At 36.1% G+C, this 17844-nt stretch overlaps 1 protein-coding gene across 1 annotated transcript in view; it reads left to right on the plus strand.

Annotated features, from left to right (window-relative positions):
- Positions 1 to 17844, plus strand: part of ITPR1 (inositol 1,4,5-trisphosphate receptor type 1) — a 2510606-nt gene that overhangs the window by 559943 nt on the left and 1932819 nt on the right. The window contains exons 8-9 of the mRNA XM_044076407.1: positions 8797 to 8880; positions 8957 to 9103. Coding sequence (XP_043932342.1) covers positions 8797 to 8880; positions 8957 to 9103 — 231 coding nt within the window. The remainder of the gene's footprint in view (positions 1 to 8796; positions 8881 to 8956; positions 9104 to 17844) is intronic.

Raw genomic sequence — 17844 nt, forward strand, 5'->3', positions numbered from 1 at the left:
TGAAAAGGTCCGTAGGGAAGGAGATATCAGGCTCAAGTAAGGAAGCTATCAAAGGTCAGCAGGATAGTGCATGAGGGTAGGCTAGAGAGAAAAATGGCCAGAGGTGGGAGCGTAGAAGATAGGGGTCTTAAGAGTAAGAGCATCTGTAGAAGGCAGGGGAGGGGAGAAACAGCGTAGCTGGAAGATGGACGACTAGGGAGTGGCCCAGAGATGCGCAGGAAGCAACGACCAAGGGAAAAAATGTACTGGTAAGGTTTTTAACAATTAACTTTAACAGGACATACTTCCACAATTACACCCCAGAAAATGGAGAGAGGCGGTCTTCAATGCATCTTGGTCACAGGTAGTTTCCAAGCAGGGTAGGCCTGTGAGCTTGAGTGAGAAGTCTGTACTAACCAGTCATCGCCTACTGCACACCATGCGTCCTGGCTAATGGGAAAGACACTGTTTCTAAGAAAATGGTGCCATATTTCTGAAGTTTTATCCAAATAAAATGGTTCTGGATAGTTTGTTTTCAGAGAGTTTGAGAGCTGTGATCTGAGCAGTCTAAATCAGTCTGAGCACACCTAACTTCAGTAATGCACTTATCTTTTAGCTTAAGACAACTGCATCATCACTAATAACATGAGGGGGATGGATGTCAATAATATGCTCTTAACATGATATTTTTGATGTCTTAGACACATTAAAATCACATGACCCAACACTGTAGAACAATTAGTGCTCTTGTCTGTCCTAGGTGAAACAGTAGAAGTTCAGTTTTAGTAGCTGGTCGTTCTAGTATAGAATGGAAATTTTAATGATTATTGAAATGTATTTGTCACTTAACATAGTATGAGCTGTAAGAGCAGACTTCTTTTCAAGCAAGTATGAGTTTTTAAATCAAGTTGAGAGACCGTAGCTAGTAATCAGTGATCAAATGTTGAAAGATGTAGTCAGTTTTACGTTATGGCGGTTAGTTCCACAGATGGGGTAGACATTAGGTAATGTAACTCTCCATCTAACATTTTTGTCAGTTGAGATTTGAATCCATTCTAATGATTATGCATCCTTTAAGCAGGCATTTTCATTTATAACTTGAATGGATATTCTCCAATAGAAAATAAAGCAAACTGTATTAAGTCTGAATTGTGCCCAGTATACAGATGTCAACTTTTCATTTGATTCATTACACAGGTTGCTAAATTCCTTCCTTTCCTGTAATTTCACTCCTTAGCATAATTCTGCATATATTCTTGCAAAAGTCCACATATTTCTCTGAAATTTATGCTGTTCCTTTTCTAAAGAGGCCACTTCCAGTTACGTATGTCTCCTTTATAATCAGTATTTTAAGGTTATCAAATACGTATAGAAGGGTAACAAAAATTAGATATCAAGATGCAATTCTATATTCCAAATTTTGGGAAGAGAAAAATAAGATCACTGATGAACAAAAAATCTGCTGCTATTGAACTTACTTTGAAATTAACTCCCCTTAAAATAATTTATATCCACATTATGATTAATAATGCGCATCACACACCACATTTTCTTAGTAAAATGAATCCCTCCCATTATTGTACCATTTGCCAAAATAACCATGTTGCTGACACCCTTCATATTTTTTGGAGCTGTAAAAATGTTTACAAGCTGTGTTCATTAAGAATGAAGTTAGAAAAAAAAGGGGTACACCAAATCTACCCTGTCATGGGAAATGGCAATCTTACATATAATCCCTAATTTCTCCTACAAAAATAAACACATCACAGTCACAATGTGCACAATGATCAAATCATATATAGCCCAAAATTTGGTAGAAGTAAAATCACATGGGAAGAATTTAAAGGAATTAGCCAGCAAATTAATTGCAAGAAGTTAAAAAAAAAAAAAAAAAATTTCTTACTATCAAACATTGGAAAACACTTTTAGAAATCCTAGGACAACATTGTTTTATGAACAAGGAACTCCATCAATATTACTTTACATAATTAAGGGAAACTAAAGGCAATTATAGAAATACCCACAATAACGGTGTACAGGTCATGGCAAGCACATACAAGATGAAGATTAAGGTGACATCAGTGTATATATTGTACATAGTGCAAGACTGTTTATTTAGGTAGACTAGAATATCTGGTTGCAATGTTTTAATGTCACATTTTCAATATGTTGTATACTATCTTTATGTAAATGCCTGTTTTACAGCTCATTGAGAGCAGCTTGATTATTAGACAATTCTGTATAACTGTTACCCTAGCATTGATTTATGTATATTGTATTTGGACGACTGAAACTTGATATTCCAAGTACCTTGTATGTATATTTTGTCATTCTTTTCTTGTATTTAAATAGAAGAGAAATTTAATAAAAAAAATATTTGAAAAAAATGAGTATTTTAAACGCACTTGCTTGTAATCTTGATTTTTATTTTCTAGTAAATACTTTGTTTGGCAGCCAGTTCTATTAAACTTTAGTAAGGCCTTATGTTTACGCAGTTAAATGCCATTGTCTCAGCTCAGAGTCATCATTTGCTCACATAGAATCTGTTCCCCAAACATTGTCAAATTGGACTGTAAGGGATGTTTTAAAAATGTTCCAGCTGGTTACATTTCCAAAATTATTCAGTTTACCCCACTTCAGCATGAACTGTCAGCCTGAGGAAAATCATCTGAAGTCTGTTTGGGATATAAAATACTGGTGCAAACTTAATGGACTCTGCTTTCTTGATGGCTTTGCAAGTCTTATTGTTCCATTGTAAATTGCTTTTCCAGGCTTTCCTAATGTTTTCTGATATTTTGATTCTTTGTTGCACAGTATTTAAGCCCTATTAATTATACCTTTTTAATTGCAGTTTTTGTTCAAGACTCAGCAAAGGTGTATAAGAGCTGGTCTTTCCCTTGATGGTCCCCTGTCCTTTTCTCTGTGCTTCTACTGTTAACACTCCCTGAAAGGGGAGAGCAGTCTGAAACCTGTGGTCGAAATTCCTGTTTAGCCTTATCCCAGTACAGTATCCTATCTGAAGTTATTTGCTTCCAGCACCTTGGTGTCTTGAAGTATTTCTTCCAGTAAATTCCAGACCCCTCTTGTATATGTTTACATTCCTATTAGACATACCTGTTGGTCAGATCTCTCCCCCACCACCACTGGATTAGCGGTTATATTATCTGATACTTTGCAATTGTTTTTTTCTGAAGAATTTGATGACCCCTCCCTCATTTCATAATCATTTTTCACTTAGATTTATAACCACCTGCTTAAATTGAGTATTTTGTGCCCTGTACTCCTTCAAATCGTTATTTATTTATTTACATTTGTTGACCGGGAGTCAATATCTGGTAACTAAACTACATCCTTCTATAGGGTGCATCAGCTTATCCTAGACACCTGTCCTTTTCCTCTTAAATTCCTTCATCTCGGTCATCCATAACTTTTCCTCTGGTTGATTAAAATAGAAATATATAGGTTAGTGTTTTTTAAACTAAGGTGGCTAAACCCTTGGCATATATATATATATATATATATATATATATATATATATATATGTATATATATATATATATATATATATATATATATATATATATATATACACACACACACACATACCACACCCACACATACATGTATGTATATATATAAACATACATGTGTGTGTGTGTATATATATATATATATATATATATATATATATATATATATATATATATATATATATATATATATATATATATATATATATATACACACACACACTTGTGTGGGTATATATATATATATACACACACACACTTGTGTGTGTGTGTGTGTGTGTGTGTGTGTATATATTTATATATAACACACACCAGTGCTTTTGAATGTTTCCAGCTTGCATCTTTTATGCACAGACTTTGTCACGGTAATCTTGTATGCATTTGCTGTTTCTCAACTCTTGGAACCTGTCACCTTTTTTTTCCCAAATTCAATAAAATGCTTTAACAAAAAACTGCATTTTGACACTTCCCAGCTGCTTTTAACTTGCAGCAAATGCATAAAACTATTTTCACTTTTTAAAAAGGCAGTTTATTCCCCTATATATGGGGAGTTTCCCCAAACAGACGTGTCCACAGTCATAGATTTTAAAGTTGAGTTTAATCATGTTGTAAATGCTTACTAGAGCCTGTGTTCCCACTTGCACAGAAAAGGACGTTATTGTCTTCACATTTATTCTCTTACTAGATGTGAAAAATATGCATGCGTTCAGTAAATTTTAATGTTTAACCTTTAATAGTGTACTGGGTACCCTATAAATTGTGTTATATGTTTAATGCACTGAAGTAGAAAGGCTTCTGGGGAGGCAACTACTTGCAAGACTACTCTTCCCACAATTTCAGACTTTTTGCTCAACTGCTTTCCAGTTCCCCTTTAACTGTTAATTATGCTCTTTGCACATATCACTAGGAGCACATTTTTCAGACTTCTGATGAATTGCTTGTACCTGTATGAAGGCAGTTGCTAGTGTAAAAGTTAGCTGTGCAAATGCAAGAGATCATTCGGAACTTCCTAGTCAAACCTCTCTGCTAATTACTGAAGCCTGTTTTGCCCCTTGTCTTCAACCACATAACTGGTACTAATGGAAACCTAAACGGCTAAAAACGTTTTTTCTTGTCTGCTTAAAAATAACGTCTGTGATGTGTTGTACTGCATTTACTTTCCTTTAAAAAGTGAAGCATTCAAATACTGCCCATGTAACTTTTAATTGAAAATGTTTGTAAATGATGTTGAAACTGTTGATCATGAATGAAAATAACTTTAAATCAAGTAATGCAAAAGATGTCTGCATAATGGAGCTTTTCACCCCACTCCTCTGCCGAAAAATGACACTGCTCAATCAGACTTCATACAATTTTTTATTTATTTGTTTATCGGCAAAGTCCCTGACCCAGTCTTAATGGAGATCACATTGGCTAATTTATTTGTACATCCCATTAATGCTTTGAAGATCTATGGTGAAGGGTATTCAGGTGACTCCCTATGTACCTTGATTGTGTAGTCCCGTACAAAAACAGCTTTCCTGTCATTGAGCCATCTGTTTGGTAAGAAAGGACATAAACTTTGGTCCAAATCCGATAATGCAGTAATCATAGAAAGCGCACTTATTTAAATGTCTCCAAAACAGCTGTTAAATTGAAAAGACCCATTGTATTGCTTCCATGTTTGAGTTTCTGTAGTGCAAAATAAAACAAAAAGTCAGTCCTTGCTAAATTAGGCCAGTTAGCCTGCTGTGGCATCAAAAAAGAACTGGTTGTTTGCACCAAGCTGTATTTAGATGCAATACTTTACTTTAGGAGTTCAGTATATAATTTGCAAAGACTATACATGATTCACTTTTTCATATGATCCACAAACAGAAGACTGATCTGTTCATTTTATGGGTTTTGTTAAAGTGCAGCTGTTGTAATCCGATATTCAGAGGGATGAGGTTATGGGAACCAGTAAGTTATTGACTGTAATAGCAATGTTGTATGTACCCAGAAGAGCTTGAGCTTCAATTTTAATAAACCGCTCTCATTCAGAATCTGATCAAAAACATACTGACCCATGAGTAAGAAAGGTAATAAACTATATGAAATTATTCCGAATATTCCAGGTCTCTGTATCCAAGAACTTGGAACTAACCTGGCTACTACGTTTATACCTTATGTAGTACTTCCTCTGTCTGAACAGTAGAGGTGTGGTACCTCATGTTAAATGAAGTAGTGCAGTGTTCATTTGGATACAGTGTGCAGAAGTTTTAAATGTTTCTTTGCTTTGTTGTGTAAATCCATTTTTGTTAAACAGCAGTTAAGCTGAAACTGTGCATCTTTCAGCAAGTAACATTTATTTGCATTATAAAAGCGTACATATCATAGGGTCAGTGTATGGGTGGTGACAGCCCAAATTATCTGTTAAATTGATTAGGTTTAGCATGAAGAGGCCTAGTTGAGTACTTAAGTTGTGCGGGTATGTTGGGTACTTGGTTTTCATTGCTGGTTGATCACCTTGTCCAGGCATTCATTTCATATCTTTAAGAAGTGATTGAAATGTTTTACAACTTTAAAAATTGTGTTTATCCTTCTGTTAACCATGGTGAGGTGCTTGGTCTCTGTCACTAAAGTAAGATCCTGGCTACTGACCCTGCAGTATCTGTACATATAGTTTGTATGTATTTAAACCTTATGGTACAGTTCATGCAAGGACTGGGAATGCAATGTCATAGGTGTCTATGATGTGAACACTGTCTTGTGGCCCTGTGACATTGCGGGTTAAAGCCCTGATTGCTCCCCAGTGGCTTAGATTAGTTGCATTGGTGCTGGTGATGCCAAGCTGAGGTAGATTTATACTAAAGGCAAGATGGTGGCTCCCCCCCAGAGGGCAGATAGTTTAGTTGCAGTTGTGCCACTTAGACGAATGCAGATGTATTCGTGATGCAGCATGAAGAATATAGTGTAACCAAGATAAAAATCATGTGCCACATGCTTGAGAAGTCACACACCCACCTCCGTAGCAGATACAAAGGAGCCTGCAGGTTGTTGAGCGGTTGGGGAATGGTATAGCTTTTGAGATCTGTAGAGTAGCTCCAGTCTGTAACACCATACTCATCCAGGGAATGAATGGGCTGGGGGGCTCTTAACTTAATAGGAGCAAACACATCACTCAGGTGCAGGGGGGAGCAGTTGTGGCAGGTTAGGTGGACCCACGCCAAAAAAAAGACTTGCATTACCTGTGGTTAAATTTGGTCAACTCATAATGTTTCCTGAGGTGAGCTTTTAGATTGCAATGTTTCATTGTGTTGGCTGTTGCGGTGAATGTACTGTTTAATATGGATTATAAGATTTGATTGGTGCCATAGAGGGTGGGAAGTTGTATTTTTTTTCTTCCCTTTTCTCTGTGGATTTTCTTAGAATTAGCATAAAGATTGAAGAGGTGAAGCCCTAATATAGAGGGGAACATCTGTAAACATATTTTGCTATTGTACCCCTGTACAATATTGTATTCGTATTGCTGTGTGCATTTTGTATTTGTCTAGATATAGCGAGACAGTTAACATTAAATGAAAACTGTGCTGATCAAAAAGTACAGCAATGTTTTAAAAGTGAAAATAGCAAAGCCTTTCGGATTATTGCAGTCAGATAACTTACAGGTACTTCAAAAATGAATGTGCTTTGTATTTATTGGACTGATTATGCTTTTTTTCCTTCATCTTAGTCAGTTTCATGGTGTCTGTAAAATTTAATATGCTTTATTATTCATAAGTAGCTAGACATTTAAATTTCAAAAGCAGGATGCAAAAAAGACAAGTTAATTTAGTTTTGCAATTAGTGCTCAAATATGCTTGTGACATAAGTAAATCAGTTGTGCAACAAATTACAAATCTGGTTCTTCATCTTATAAACTTTTAAGGATAGCATTTTCCGCATTTTATACAAATGCATGCTTGAGTGCTCTACATTATGCAGTTCATATCAGTGTTCCGTCTTTCAAACCATGTGTTTTGCTGTTATATCACCTATATAACTCAATATACAGTACAGATACACTGATTACAGAAGTGTAAAAAGAAAAGAAAAAAACAAAAAAAAAGCTATATAGACTACCTTTTTTTGTAAGTCATATAAGAACAAGGTCAATGTTTGTCAAATTTCATTTCGGGTACATTTTGCTCTGAACTGAACGTTTTATCTCTTCAGGGTGACATGTAAAAGTTGCCAAAAAGAAAAATGGGAGGACATTAGGTCTAGTGTGTGAATTTGAGGTATTAAATGTTTTAGAATACAGTGGACAAACTATTTCTCCCACTGTCATTAATTGAATCAGTTCTACGCCATTAGAGCTAGTTACAAAATCTGCATGTATTCCATAATTTTTTGTATTTAAATTTCATTAGGGGGTGTTAATTTTGAAGATAAATTAATCTTTTGTTGACCAGGTTAGTCCCACTAGGCTGTTGGCTTCTCTTCAGGGCAGCCAAGAGGTGGTATTTAGACTTCTAGAGGAAATCTGACCAGGGAGTCTGGAAGCTTCCTATGGCACATAAATTGGGGAATTTTCATGCACCTGAGCTACCATCCACTCATGGGACCTCTAATGTCCCATGAAATAGGTGTTACTGCACTGCAGCACCCCTAAATGCACTGCATTGTCAGCAATCCAGGTATCTTATGTGCGAGTAGAACCCACACTTTCCTGATCTTCATCACCAGAGGCAAGTGTGCTGTCTGTTGCACCACAAAACTCTATTGGATAAGCAGCAGAAATCTAGTCAAGAATGGTGTTAACTTGTGAGGAAGAGAAGTAGTTATTAGTTTAGGCACTTGTTAATACGAACTTGTACAGTACACTTTAGTGTCCAGTTTTAAGCTTTGTTCTAATTGGTTTATACTGGCAAACTGTACAGGACAAGGGGATATGTTTAAATGCAAAGAATGCTCTGTGTAATAATTAAAAAAAAAAAAAAAAAGGGGGGGGGTGGGACAATGTTGCCTTTGTGCTCTAGTACAAGCTTGTACAGGTTATAAAGCCACATTCCAGTGTGGTGTACGAAGTGTTTTAAGCATGTTGCATTGTGAGTGAACTGTGTATGGTTTAGATTTCTTATAAACCATGAAATTTGTGCTGTGCAATTTTCCAAGATGCGTGTGTATGGAGTTTCAGTATCTTCCTGATAGCAAGAAATCTTAATATGAAATGTATATGTGTAAAAAAGTTCTTGCACTTTGCATAAGGAAAGCTGCAAGAAACCAATTTGGGATAGTGGCATTTTTAACTGTGGAGTTGTAACATTTTTTAAATATCTTTTAGGTTAATTCTGTGAACTGCAACACAAGCTGGAAAATTGTATTGTTTATGAAATGGAGTGATAACAAAGATGATATCCTGAAAGGGGTAAGTTTTTACAATACTCGTACCTAAAATGGCTTTAAAATTTTTTTTACTGAATAGCAATTTTGCTTTTTGTTAGGGTGATGTTGTAAGGTTGTTCCATGCTGAGCAGGAAAAGTTTCTAACTTGTGATGAACGACAGAGAAAACAGTACATTTTTCTGAGAACCACTGGACGGCAATCTGCTACTTCAGCAACAAGTTCCAAAGCACTGTGGGAAGTTGAAGTAAGTATTAAAAAAAGGAAGTTGAAGTAATGATCATCTTTGTTTAGAAAATCCATTCCAGTATAGGTAGATAACATTAACCTCAACATTTCTTCTCTGTATATGGTTACTGACATTAGTAGCTTTTGAATACCTGAAGAAAATTGGTTTCCCTACCTTCTAATTCAGGTTGGGTTGGCCATAGCGAAACAGACAGCTGTAAAGCCTTAAGAATTTTAAGTGTATAATCTGAGAAATGTCAGATGGCATTTATGCAGTATAAAATTGAAGAGATGATAGTGGAACGATTTGGTCCTTTGCATTCATTGACTAGAATGCAAGACTAAATAGGAAGTGGCTAACTCTTGCTGAGTCGGTGTGCATGAACTGTGTGTAAACATAGACGTGTGTATGCTTGGAGGTCTTCAATATGATGCCTTGGCCTGCACTATAAACTTAAGATGATGGGTTTGTCAATCGGCAAAGTCTCAAGTGGGTTCATAAACTTATAATGCAGATATTTCAATACTAAACTCTGATACCCCTCACATACACACATTTTATATAGATTATTTTTTAGTTTCATACCCTTTTCAGTTAGCTGCAGTAACTTAGTGTTTTGACTAGTGTGTACATTGCCTACTCATAAAATCCTGCATAGATTATTTGAAAGGCGTTTTATGCTGTTGAGGTAGTTTTTTATTTTTACTATTGTAGATAACTTATTTCTGTGAAGGTAATTGGGTGTGCATGTAGTTTTATTTGATGTTCTTTCTATTTATTTATGTTACAATTTAATATATTTTTTCTAAGGTTTAGATATGTGGGAAGTTTTTGTGGGACTTGTGAGCAGACTTTTTGTTTCCCCCCCTTGATACCTGCTAATAACCAAAACCAACACTGCAGAAGGTGAGACATGGCCTTCAGTGATGGGAGGGTCTCATTAAAATATGAAATTTTTACCCCACGCATGTCTTGTATCACTCAGTGGCATGGAAGTGGGCATTTCAGATTTTTCATTAAGTTCATGGCTGTACACCAAGTATTAATTTGTCAAAGAATAAAACAACCAAACAGCACCCAGAAGCCCAAACTGGAGTATAAAAAATACAAAGTAAAAATAACCCGTGGGACTGACATGACTGAAATACACTTAAATGGACAAAATGACACAAGATGAGCACTTTTGCGTAACATATGGTTCATCAGATACAAATGCATAATGAACCACAATTATTTTAAATACTAAAGTAAATCGCCACATATATAGCAAAGCTTCCTCGCAAAACAAGACCAGACACTGTAATAAGGTAATAAGTGGCTTTCGTTCCCTTTATTACACAAAACAGAACTTCATCAGATAAAACCACCACGCGTACTTTCTTTTATACTGCCAACCATTCATTTAAACCAATAAAAATGTTAAACTTTGTTAAATACATTTTTGTAAAAGCATCTTCCTTTAAAACTTTTACAGTTTGTTGTACTTCTAATGACAAAATGTAAATTTGCAATACTTCTAAGTACAATATTAACATAAGCCCGTACCTACTGTAAGAACATGTAGTGTTACTGTTTTTTGTATATAGAGCGAGGGGGGGGGGGTTGGACTAGTTTTTTGGAATACAGGGAGACATATTGGCAGATTTTACTTAATACTACATGTTTCCCGTGTATCAATGACAGTGTGTGTTAGTAGTTTATTGGCATTAAAAATGGATAGAATTTAGTAAGGATTTCCCCAGTTACAATGGGAAGGATGTAAACTACACAGTGGATTAGTAGTAAGTAGAAAATAGGAAACACAAGGCATTAATAAAAAGTAGTACTTGCACTCAGAGAAATCCAAAGTAAATTTATGAAAATCGGTTCTAGATTCAAGATAGAGAACAAAACTCTGTAGTTAAAGGTTCTCCACCCGACCATAATAAAGACATCATCCACAAAACATCGATAAAGCATGATGTATTGTGAATGTTAGATGTGTCCTCCCAATTATACTTAATGAGGTTAGCATAAGAGTTTGCACATGGGGTGCCCATAACGACACCCCACTTCTGTAGATAAAACTCCTTTTCAAAAATAACAATATTTTTCCAAGATTAATTCCAGCAATATACAAATAAGATTCACTAAATCTGCATTTAAAATCACTTCTTGCAGCAAACCATTCTTGACAGCTTCTGTTTCATATTCATTAGGGATAGATGTAAAAAGATTCTATTCAATATGGCTCATTGATGGTATGGTTACTATTTTTTTTTTAAATATTTTTATTCATTTCCAAAAACAAGAAAACATGAATGCAGGTTATTTATGACAATGAAGTATTTACAAATTATTTAAAAAGGTAGGCTAAAACCTCTAATGGTATGGTTACTATTGAAGGACACAGTGAAGCTACATCCAAAAGCAGTTTCATATGATGTCCTCCTTGGTTTCTTGTATGTATCTTTGTGCTCTCGTGCTTGGAGTAACATTGTTGTTTTCCTACAGTATTTAAAGTAAGAGGCTTTTCTTAATGGGTATAATGCCTTAATAGTTTGACTGCTTTGGGACAGGCACAGCAGCATGTTATGGTGGACTGAACAATTTAAGAAAATAAGGAGTTATTGTACAATTTATGAAAACTAGCAAGGATCACATGGAAGAGCTGCAAAAGCTTTAGGAGGGAGACGGGCAATATGAAATGCAAGTATTTTTATAAAACTTATAAGTTTGTCTTTCAAGAGCAGTTATTTTATAATTAGTATTGGAGTTAGCCTGGGAGCTTCAAAGATTGTGGCTGGCTTAAACTTATGATGGACATCATTGCAGTAGAGATGATAGGGGACCTGGTCCATCAGTATTAAAACATTATCAGGCACAAATGAAAGGGCTTAGAGTATAAGCATGTTTTACAGATTTTTGTTGGTTGACATATCTTTAGTGGCTGTTGTAGTGGCACCTGATAGATATGAAAATAAGTAAAGGTTTAAGTAGCAAGATTGTGAAATCTCAAGGTAGTGATATACTAATAGAATTTGCGTATTCATAAGAAAGAACAGATACCAAATTTAAACTTTTTAATACATTTTAGAATGTGAAGAGATTACTACAGGGAAAATTAGTTTGTGGTGTTACATAGTTAAGAGGAGGGAATGACCCATATTTTTGTTGTTGACCCATCCCTATTTCAAATTATGATTTTGGGTTTGGTGGTTCTGGCATAGTGGCAAAGCATACTAATAGCTGATAAATGATGGATCTTTAATTTATGGCAGGAGGAAGAAAGACCTTTTTCAATATTTTGAAAATTGGAATGTTGGAAGGTTGGTAGGCTGGTTATGTCAAACGCTGATAGTGAGTTTAGATTCTCCTAGAATTATTTTACCAAAGAATGTTCATGTGGAAGTAGCTGTTTGGCCTTTTGAGCTGGTTAATCTTTACATAAGTCTATTTCTGACTTTTGTTTAATATGCAAGACATGGGTGGACTTGTCCCATCTTTAGTTTAAATTTTGTTTAGACCCTTTGGCTCTCAAGGTGATTGAGTCTAAGGTGTGATACACAATATAAAAAGAAATCAAGATATCCTGATATATGTACATCTGACACTTGACTGGTATGGAGTACCTGTTCAACTGATAAGCTTGATCTCTCGGGTCATCTTGTAAAACAAAAAGTGATAAATATTCCTTCTGCGTTATGGAGGCATAATTGTGCTTGTATGTGACAGGCAGAGATTATTTGTAGCATTTAAGAACTAATGGTTTACTTTGTAATATGGATTGATTGGAACTGGGACTGCAGGTATTTTTGTCAAACCTTTAACATTTTGTGAAAAATATGATAAAATTATTTGGGATAAACCGTGCTTAACTTAATACTCCAAAAGGAATCTGGAGGTTTAAATGTGTGTTGATGTAGTGTTGCATTGAGGCTCTAAAGATTGCATTTGTTGTCTTTCCAGGATTATGATGCTAATGGAAAAGGTTGGTGAGGTTTGACCATAGTAAATCATAAGTTTGAAAGGTGTTCTTTTTTAGAAGGCATGCTGCATGGAGGAGAGGGACCATGTGACATAAAACAGGCTCTGGTGAGAAACAGAAAGCACTTTGATTAAGTGAAATATAATGTCGGAGCTGTAATCCCAATGCCTGCACAGTATCGACTGTCTGTTCACTGGCATTCGCATTTGATGTGATTCAACATAGCTTTAGATGACATCAGTCACCCAAGCTGTTAAGCGTAACTTACCGTTTGACTGTTAAGTCAATGGCACATTTTTTTTGCTGTTTTGCAGGGTGAAGCCCCCCACACCCCCTACAAATTATATATGCCAACTCAGAGATCACACTATAGTGAGGAAAAGGGTGCATTTCCTGTTCTCTATGTACTGCGATCTCAGCTCACAATACCGAACTCGGACTATTGCATTACACTGCACATTCATTATTGTATACTTGCAGTAGTCTGGTGTAGCATTGTGCATCTTTGAAAAGTGCCTTTCTACTACATGTCATTTGACAGCCTACACAACGAGATTTCAATGGAAAACTGTATAGGACATGTCAATATGAAGGGAATGAGGTGGTTGTTCTATGTCCATATTACTAGATGCAAGAGGTCTCTCATCCAGATGTAGAAGTGTGCAGTATATGTGGAGATTGGAGACTTGAATGAGGGTGTAGGAAGAAAATGTTGGTCACATACTGTTAGAGTTTGGACTGTATGGAGGAGTATTTGTTTGGTAACTTGCATACATCATATAGATATAGAGCATTTGCAGGAAGTAACTCTTAAAATCAAGATGGATGCTCTAGTTTTTGATTCCCACTGCTGGAGCTATGAGGAACTGGATCATGAGTTTTACTGTTCAATATCTTTAAGGAATTGAGTGTGTCAGGAGTATTGCAAGAAAGAGATATTGCTAAACCTGTTCTAGGCAGATAACATATTTGTAAGGTAATTGGAGGACACTGATATTTTTGTGAATGGTTGCTAATTTCAGAGTACAAAGGTGGACCTCAACAAAGTAATTGGAAAATAGTGTCAAGTAGCAGAGAAACTCATAGGATATAAAGTATCAAGATTTCACTGAATAAAGGTACAACTTAAATTGCTTGTTGTAATACCTATGAATTTCTCTAGTAAGAGTCTGGTTTGAGGAGGGTAAAGAGACTACTCTCTAATACAGTAACTGAAGTAGCACTTTTTATAGGTCATAATACATAACTACCAAAGTTATCAACCCAGATATGAGGTGATTCATTTATCTTCTGAAAAGATGAGCATTAGTATTCTTGTGTAGGTAAATTTTTTTAAATTATTGAAATGACAGTCTGTAAGAACTGTTAAGTTTGAAGTTAGTGATAAAGATGTTAGTGAAATACTTCAGTGTGGGAAGTTACTTTTCAAGCATTTCCAAAGGTTTTTTCTGTAGTCCAGTACCATTCCACATGTTCCAACTGTATAGGTGTTAATAGCTCCCAGAAATTTGTGCCTTCAACTTATTGACTGAACTTTTTTTTACAGTTGTGTACTATGAAATGTACATGCTGATGAAGCTTGCAGCAGGGCACTGGTCTCCGTTGTTTCACCCATCTTGATAGCAATTGATACAGATGTCAGAAATTAGGCTGTTTTCTATACAAACCACCAGAAGTAATCGATGCATGCGTTAGAAGTAAAGCTGCACTCCATATGTTGTGGAGGGAAAGGTACATTATGGCAGAAGAAATGGAAGAATTTTCAGAGAAAGTTTAGTTGCAGCTGCTTGGCAACATCCTGCATCATGGTGATTTGAGGATTACAGATTGTGGATTCAAAATCATTTGTAGTCTGGAATAAATCTAGAGTTCCCAGGAAAACTAAAATGGTACAGTTTCATTTTTGCATATGGACGAAGAATCCATGAAAGCTTTAAAAAAAAGGCGGTAATGGAGACTAAAGCTTTTGAATTACTACTGTCTGAGAAATGTGCTTTTCACCATTTTTCAAAACTACTTGGTGTCAAAAGTCTTGCTGATGCTTACTGAACTGACATTTTGCATGCAAGGTTTTCATTGTTACATAACTGAGTTGCATGATACAATTGTAAAATTGTAACAAAGCATCAGAAATGACTTGTCTAGGGGCAGGTTAAGAGAAACATTTAATATTGATTAATTCTGCACCGTCAGTTGAGTGACATTTGTCAGATTTGAAAGATCTTGAGGGGGGCATGTAAAGAGCTTTTTGAGAAGTAAGGCATAAATCTTAAGGCAAAGATGCAAGTAACCTGTAAACTCTCATGCTGCAAGTGTGGCTTTAACCTTGTAGAAGACTATGAAAGCTGTTGTGCAAGTAGTATTTGGCTGAAGTGTGTAAAATGAAAATGTAGAATTTACATTCAGAGGCTTGCTTGCAAGTCATGAAAACTGAGTAATTTGCCCATGAGTACTACTTGAATGTTTATTTGCCCTGTGTGTAGTGTGAAAAATGTTAAGTTTAGAAAAGCAATGATCAGGAACTGGGATTAAAAAAGGGATATGAAGACCAGTTGGGAGAAAAAAACTTAGTATGAAGGCCAGTCTGGATACTGGTAGTGTAATGTTGCATGTTTTTACACACACGTAATACTGGGTTTGAAAGAGCAGTTTTGTCGTGGAAATTGTTAATTCTGGCCCTGTAAAACCAAAGTTTTCAGAAGCCGACTGTGTATTAATATGAGAATAAGAAATGCCAGCTAAGCGAAAAATTCATAGCTTCATAGGGATGTACTAAGCTTAGCTGCCCATGTGGTCAATTTTTCTCACTGAGAATTAACCCCTGTACCTTGTCTGAGAGGTGAACACTTAACCATTGTTTGACTTTGCTATATTAGGTTTTAAATGAAAGGATTGGCCCGGTGAAAAATGTGTTGAATGTAGGGTTAATGTCCGTAAATTTAGTGTGATATTTAGTGGCTTGTTCTGTTGTACCCAGGTTGTATAATTGGAGAAGGTTCTACAGTGAAGCCTAGTTCATGTGCCAGAAAAATCTGCTAGTTTTGCAGTGTAGAATTTGGGGAGCCAAGCTATATGGAAAAATGGTATAACCCAGAAGCACAGAGCCTGTTGAGAGGCTCAGCAACACAATTTGTTACAGTAATGTCACTTCAGCAAGGCCTGAATAAAGAATTTAAATAGCACTATCCAGTCCATTATAGACTTTATGGTCAAACATTTTTTTCTGAGATTGAGATTAATGCAAACCAAGTTTTTTTTTTTTTTTTTTTTCAAAGATAGAATCGTCAACATTGCTTTGAGTGGTATGCTTTAAAATTACCTTTGTGGATGGACATAAGGATTTGTACGTACATTCAGTGTTTCAGAGAACTGTGCAAGGAGATCAAGTGCTGTACTGGTGTAGAGCAAAACTATAAGAACTGCATGATGCAGGACTGATTTATTAAAGAGATTGTGACAGAATAGCCTCAGACCATAAACTAAAATCGAGTTAGAGCCAAGATATATGGATTGTCTTATCTGTAGGCTTGAAAACAATATGTAGTTAAGATATATCTAGATCCCTCTGGTGGTTTGCAGACTCTCTGGATTTCAAGAAAGGTGGAGTATTTTTAAATGCATGACATTAAAGAACTGGAACCCAATATGGACTGATACTGAACTTATGAGAAAAGATCTTCAAAATGCTGAAAACAGTAACCAAAGCACCTACACTGAAGTACTTAGCTGGTTGGTGACATTTTAAGTAGTTGTCACACAGAGTGGAAAGGCATTAGTGTTTCTGAAAGAAAGCAAACCAGACCAAGATCCTATAGAATCCATAGACTGTGTGCGTGCGCACAGTGCTACATGTTGCTTTGGAAACTTGCATTGGTAGAAACCACAAAAGCACTGCAGAGAACATTTAGGTCTTTACAAGACAAGACACTGCCAAGACAACAGTGTACTTGAGTCTACAGAAGTGTAACTTAACCATTTTAGGTCTTTGAAAGTCTGCTGATGCTTTTTTTTGCAACGGAGCTGCGGTGGTGGTGCTGCGGTAGCGTTGTTGCCTCTCAGTAAGATGTCCTGTTCGATTCTCAGCTAATGCGTTTTCTGTGTGGAGACCTGCGTGAGTGGGCATACCTTCGTTGAAGGTTGTGCATCAGGGCTGGCAACTTGGCACGTAAAAATCTACTGCCAATTAGCGGACCGGAGTTCCGCTGTGACGACCCCTAACTGGAAAAAGCCGAAAGACCAGACGTCTTTTGCAAAATGGACTACAGTTTGTTTAGACTGAGGGGAGGGCCTGTGACTTGAAGTAAGGCAATATTGCCTGAACTACGGTGCTTTGCTAGTTAAATTGCTTGCACCTTAAGACAGGATCTTTAGTAAGCAACTCCATAAATGGAAAATGTTTCTAGGTTTAAACTGAACACTTAATTTGTCACAGTTACTCACTTTCCACTCTGCCTTAAAATTCAAGAAAAATGATCAGTTCTTATGTTTATGTACAATTACTGTTGGCCTATGATGCCATTTTCACTTTTCATTACTTGATATATAATTGGTAAATTTTAGTCTTGTAATTATCTATGTACTGTTGCCCAGATTGTGGCTGAGAAAGGGTCACATGACCAGTCCATTTATCAGAGCTATGTAATAAAAGTGGTAGAAAGATAGTGAAGTGTAGAAACACCAGGTTATGCCACTGTTGCAAGATTGTGTAGGGAGTTGGACTAAATACAAACTTGCTTTAAGTTTTCAGTAATGGCAAGCAGCATTTCTGGTCTAAATTTAAAAAAAGTCTTTC

Source organism: Protopterus annectens, chromosome 7.part0, assembly GCF_019279795.1.
Source record: "Protopterus annectens isolate FY-2018-M chromosome 7.part0, PAN1.0, whole genome shotgun sequence".
NCBI classification, from domain to species: Eukaryota; Metazoa; Chordata; order Ceratodontiformes; family Protopteridae; genus Protopterus; species Protopterus annectens.